This window comes from Lagopus leucura, unplaced genomic scaffold (genome assembly GCF_019238085.1).
Source record: "Lagopus leucura isolate 7727_CA_CO unplaced genomic scaffold, USGS_WTPT01 172-0_obj-0_obj, whole genome shotgun sequence".
Lineage (NCBI taxonomy): Eukaryota > Metazoa > Chordata > Aves > Galliformes > Phasianidae > Lagopus > Lagopus leucura.
Genome location: NW_024964814.1, coordinates 1 through 5,725, shown reverse-complemented (window position 1 = coordinate 5,725; position 5,725 = coordinate 1). Strand labels below are relative to the sequence as shown.

General features: G+C 59.8%; 1 protein-coding gene across 1 annotated transcript; it reads left to right on the top strand.

The window, feature by feature from the left end:
* The first annotated feature begins 3,840 nt into the window (after positions 1-3,840).
* On the top strand, positions 3,841-5,631 carry LOC122191863 (PHD finger protein 7-like). The gene is made up of 7 exons (XM_042892262.1): positions 3,841-3,892; positions 4,088-4,179; positions 4,267-4,368; positions 4,627-4,751; positions 4,930-5,092; positions 5,197-5,303; positions 5,514-5,631. The coding sequence occupies exons 1-7, from the start codon at positions 3,841-3,843 to the stop codon at positions 5,629-5,631; spliced, it is 759 nt and encodes a 252-aa protein (XP_042748196.1).
* Positions 5,632-5,725: the final 94 nt, after the last annotated feature.

Below are 5,725 nucleotides of genomic sequence, written 5' to 3'. Positions count from 1 at the left end.
GAACTCCAGGCCGGTGAGCCTCACCTCTGTGCCTGGGAAGATCACGGAGCAGATCCTCCTGGTTACCACGTTAAGGCACATAGGAGACAAAGAGGTGATCCGAGACAGCCAGCATCTTGGCTTCACCAAGGGCAGATCGTGCCTGACCAGTCTGGTGGCCTTCTGTGATGGAGTGACTGCAATCGGTGTGTGGGGGAAGGGTGATGGATGTCACCCTCCTAGACTTCTGCGAAGCCTTTGACATGGTCCCTCGCCACATCCTTCTCTCTAAATTGGAGAGGTATGGTTTTGAAAGGTGGACTGTTCAATGGATTAAGAGCCGGTTGGCCGGTCGCAGCCCCAGGGCTGTGATCGACGGTTCTGTGTCTGGGTGGGAGCCGGTCACAAGTGGTGGTGGTCCCCCAGGGGTCGTTCTTGCAACCGGTGCTCTTCCCCAATTTATCAGTGACACAGACAACGGCATCGAGTGCACCCTCAGCATGTTTGCAGACAACACCAAGCTGAGCAGTGCCATCAATCCGCTGGAGGGAAGGGAAGCCACCCAGAGGAGCCTGGACGGGCTGGAGAAGTGAGCCCCCCGTGAACCTCATGAGGTTCAACAAGGCCACATGCAAGGTGTTGCACTTGGGCCGGGGAAATCCCAGCTATTTCTATAGACCGGGGCAGGATCTTCTTGAGAGCAGCCCTGCGGAGAAGAACTTGAGGGTCCTGGTAGACAAGAAGCTGGACGTGAACCAGCAGTGTGCATTTACGGCCCAGCTGTCTATCTCAAAGTGCATAGTTCTGCACTTGGGCCGGAGGAATCCCAGGCATCCATACAGATGGGAAGGAGAGGTCCTTGAGAGCAGCCCTGTGGAGAAGGACCTGGGGGTCTTGATAGATGAAAAACTTAGCATGAGCAGCAATGTACCCTTGCGGCTTGGAAGGCAAATGGTATCCTGGGCTCCATCAGAAGAGGGGTGGCCAGCAGGGACAGGGAGGTGATTGTCCCCCTCTGCTCTGCCCTTGGGAGGCCCCATCCGGAATACTGCGTCCAAGTGTGGAGCCCTGTCTCGCTCCAGTTTATAGGAGGGAGACGAGGTTCTTTTAATATCTGTATACCCGGCGTGAGATTAAGAAACAACGGTTCATATGTTGTTCCGACCAGTTCATTACAAAACCTAATCAGGGAGACGGGGAAGGGAAGGAGGGTGATAGAAAAGATGGGAAAGAAGCAAGAGTTGCGTAAAGCAGGGATGGTCACCAGCAGGATCCAGCAGCGTCCTGTTGCACGGCGTGTGAAGGTCCCAGGCAGACGCAGCGGGGGGGGGAGGGGAGGGGGGTGAGAAGCAGCAGCGTGGCCGGCCTTGGGCAGCAAGCAGGTAGACGGGGAAGTTGCGGAGCCAGTCCTTGAAGCAGCAGCCGCGCTCCGGCAGCAGGCACAGGAGAGTTCGACAGCATGAAGGAGTCACCTCACGAGGAATCTGATCGTCAGGAATCCCTCTTCTTCATGAGGAATGTGCTGCCAGAAACCTCTGTTCTGCTTCATGAGGAATCTGCTGCCAGAAACCTATCCTCATGGTTTTCAGTTCCTCTTTTATCCTCCTTGTTCTCCTGCCTAGGTGACAAGGATGGGCCTTGAGCAAGAGTCATTGAGTACCCCCTGAGATGGCCATCATCCTGAGATAAGTCCACACAAAGGAGCACTTCACAGCTATTTAGCTGCAGCTCATCTCGCTCTCATTGCCCCTGGCCTTGTCCATCTGCGTGCCCCTGGCCTTGTCCATCTGCGTCCCCCAGGCAAAGGATCTCACAACCTTTGCCCAGGACTTGCCGGGACTTGAACAAGTCCATCGGTGTCCCCAGCAAGCTTTGAGACACAGACGTTAACAGAATAATATCTTAAAAGCCCCCAGTACAAGAAAGACAGGGAGCTGTTGGACAGGGTCCAGAGGAGGGCCACGAAGATGGTCAGGGGACTGGAGCACGTCCACTGTGAAGACAGGCTGAGGGAGCTGGGCTTGTTCAGCCTGGAGACAAGAAGGCTGCGGGGTGACCTCGTTGCAGCCTTCCAGTACCTAAAGGGAGCCTACAAAGAGAAGGGGAATCAACTCTTGGAAAGGGTCGATAACTGCAGGACAAGGGGAAATGGTTTTAAGTTGGATGTCAGGGGGAAATTCTTTACAGAGAGAGTGGTGAGGTACTGGAACAGGCTGCCCAGAGAGGCCGTGGATGCCCCGTCCCTGGAGGCGTTCAAGGCCAGATTGGATGGGGCCCTGGGCAGCATGGTCTAGTATTAAATGTGGAGCTTGTTGGCCCTGCATGTGGCAGGGGGGTTGGAGATTCATGATCCTTGAGGTCCCTCCCAACCCTGTGATTCTGCAATTCTGTGTGATTCCGTGATCTGTGAAGCCTCATGGAGAATAGGAGAGATGCCTGAAGGCTGGAGGATAGCCACCGTCATTCCAATCTTCAAAAAGGTCAGGAGGGAGGACTCAGGAAACGATAGGCCAATCAGGCTCACATCCATCGCTGGGAAAGTGCTGGAGCAACTCACTCTGGATATCGTCTCAAAGCAGGTGGGGAAAAAGAAGGGTTATCCGGAGTCGTAAACTTGGATTTACTACAGAAAGATCATGCCTGTCTGCTACCGTGGTAGCCTTGTGGGGGGTGTCAAGACTGGCTGGGTAGCTGCCTTAGTAATGCTGGGTCTGACAGGCGTTTTGAATCGCAGGATCCTGGGATGGCTTGGGTTGGAAGGGACACTAAAGTCCATCAAGTTCCAGACTCCTGCAGTGTGTTGGTTGCCACCCACTAGATCGGGCTGCCTGGAGCCCTATCCAGCAGTGAGACCTTGAGCATCTCCACAGAGGGCGGAGATCCACATCTCCACCATCTAGGCGTGGCGGCTCTCCCATCAGCGTTGGCCTGACTTTCATGCAGAAGCTGACTTGCATGGTCAGGCTGCATGAGCAGGGATGCTCCAGTGGGACTCCAGGACTGCAGCCCTGGGCAAGGCACAGCTCCTCTCCTGTCTCTGGCACGGTGACCATTGCCAGCAGGCCAAAGCAAGCGCACTTCAGAAGATTTCCTGACTCATTTCATACGCAGGCTGGAAGGGAACTGTGCCTGGCCCGTGCCACTTTGCCTCTGGGAACTGTATGAGGCCTGAAGCTTTGATGTGTGAAGGCTTGGACACGAAAGGATCGTACAGCCCAGCCAGCCCCAGGTGCCTGCCGTGGGACCTCTGCCACCCAGCAGGTCAGCTTAGAAGAGGGCCCTGTCCAACAAGGCCTGGAGCGCCTGCACCCACAGCTTCTCCGCGCAGCTGCGCCAGGGCCTCACCGCCCTCCGAGTGAGGAATTCCCTCTCGCGGGTCACCAGACCTCCTCTTTGCTCAGGTCAACACCTTGTCCCGTCACCAGCAGGCCGTGCAAAGTCGGCCAGCACACAGCACACACACACGCGAGAAATGCCGGCTGTGCAGTTGACCCGCAGCCCTTTATTAGACTCTGTGCTGCAACGTCCCAGCAGGGCACGGTGCAGAAGGCCTGAGGGAGGCCGTCCTTGCCCCCTGCTGCTGGCAGCACCGGGCCCCTCACCCTGCGCTGCCCACAGGAGCCGCCGCCCTGCCGCGCCCTCAGCCTGGTGGTGAGGTGGTGACCGTGATGTCACAGTGGTGGCCATTGTGACCCGCGGGGCCTGGAGCAGAGCAAAGGCTGCCGGCCGGGGCCCTGCTCACTTCAGCCTGGTGAGGCGTGGAGAGAGGACGGACTTCCTTGACTCTCTTGTTTCTCACTGTGGATGATCTTATAGGTCGTTTCCGACCTTGTGATTCTTGTGATTCTTGTGATTCTTGTGATGCCGAACATGGCGGAGAAGAAGGAGGAGACCCCCGACTCCGGGGAGCCAGGTGAGAGCCCCGGCTCGGGCTGTGGCTGCCCGCTGCAGCTGCTGGGCCTGCGATGCCCCCTTCCCCTCCACCCCCTCCAGCCCTGCCCCTCAGCAGCAGCACGGCAGGCTCGGAGCAGGCCCTGGGGACGGACGGCCCCCAGGAACACCCGGCCCTGCCAGGTGCTCACCAGGCTGCTCTCTCCTTCCTCTGCAGTGTGCGTGCTGTGCGGCCGCGCACAGGTGAACCCGGACATCTGCGGGCAGGCATTTGCCAGCGGTGGGCTCTGTGCCCACGAATTCTGCTTGGTGAGTTCCCTCACGGGCCAGGGCTCCTGCCAGGGATGCTCCCCTCCTTTCCGGCCTCACGAGGTCCCGCTCCTTTCTCTCCTGCAGGTCTTTGCCAACGGGCTTCTGGAGTGGAGATGCCCAGCGGGGGAAATTTTTGGCTTCCCCATTAGCGCCATCCAGCGCACGCTCCAGCTGGCAGGCCAGAAGGTGAGGAGCTGAACGGAACGGGGAGCTTGGTGCGGGCAGAGGCTCGCACCGGCTTCGCCTGGACCCAAAGAAAGCCACCGCGGCCCTTCCAACCGGCTCCGGGACAAAGTCCCACCACAGCAGACGAGCCTGGTCTGCCAGGCAGCTGTGCAGAGTGTGAGGCAGCGGTGCCCACACCCTGCGCCCTGCCCGGAGAAGTGGCGCCGGCCGCCGAGGCCCCGAGCCCACCGCTAACGGGGGCTGCTCTGCTCTTTCCAGAACTGCTTTGTCTGTGGCCAGAGGGGAGCTGCCATCAGCTGCGCGGAGACAGGCTGCGAGCGCAGCTTCCACCTGCCCTGCGCCGAGGACGGGCAATGCGTCACGCAGCACGTTGGGCCGCACAGGTAAGGGCTGCCAGCAGCAGCCAAGCTGCCGTCCCTCGCTGTTGCTCCAGGGAGGAACCCGCAGCGACACCTCCAGCATCGTGCCAGAGCCAGAGCCCAGGCCTGGCGCTCTTTCCTGGTCCTCTGCCCTCCTCACAGCACTTCTCACCATGCCCACCCCTTCTGTCCTCCCGCCCAGGTCCTTCTGCTGGGAGCATCGCCCTCGGCAGGCAGCGGAGGCAGCTCCGTCGCAGAACACCATCTGCGTCATCTGCCTGGAGCCCGTGGGGGACAGCACGTCCTACCACACCATGGTGTGCCCGGTGTGCAAGCAGGCCTGGTTCCACCGGGGCTGCATCAGGGTAGGAGTCCCCCCCTCGCCCCGTGGGCACGGCTGGTGCTCTGCGGCAGCCAGCCCCCCCCGCTCACGCTCACGCTCACGCTCACGCTTGTGCTTCTCCTACAGAAACATGCCCTGCACGCCGCCACCATGCGATTCTTCTGCCCTGTCTGCGGAGGAAAAAGAAGATTCCGCTCCCAGATGACCACCCTGGGCATCCAAATCCCAATCAGGTTGGTGTCCTTCTGCCCGGCTCCGCAGACACTCAGGCACAGGTGTTGCTGTGCCTGCCCAGGAACTGCCCCTGGCCCTGGCAGGCCATCCTGCGAGCACTGGTCTCAGCTTCCTGGAGAGGCAGGGAATGAGGATGAGCAGGGATGCCCTGAATCTGCCTTGTGCCTGGGGCACCCGAGACTCACCAGATTCCCTCTCTTCTCCGGCAGACGACCATCTTGGTGGGACGACGCAGCATACCAGCCGCTGCGAGAAAGCCACAGGCGCTGCGACGCCAACCCGTGCATCTACCTAGGAGGCAGGGGGAGGGCACAGGAGAGGGGGTGAGTGACCTCCGCAGTCCTCTGGGGCTCTGCGTGGGATCTCAGCCTTGGAGCAAGGACTGAGCACCGGAGCCATGCCGGCTGCTCCGTGCCCTGGC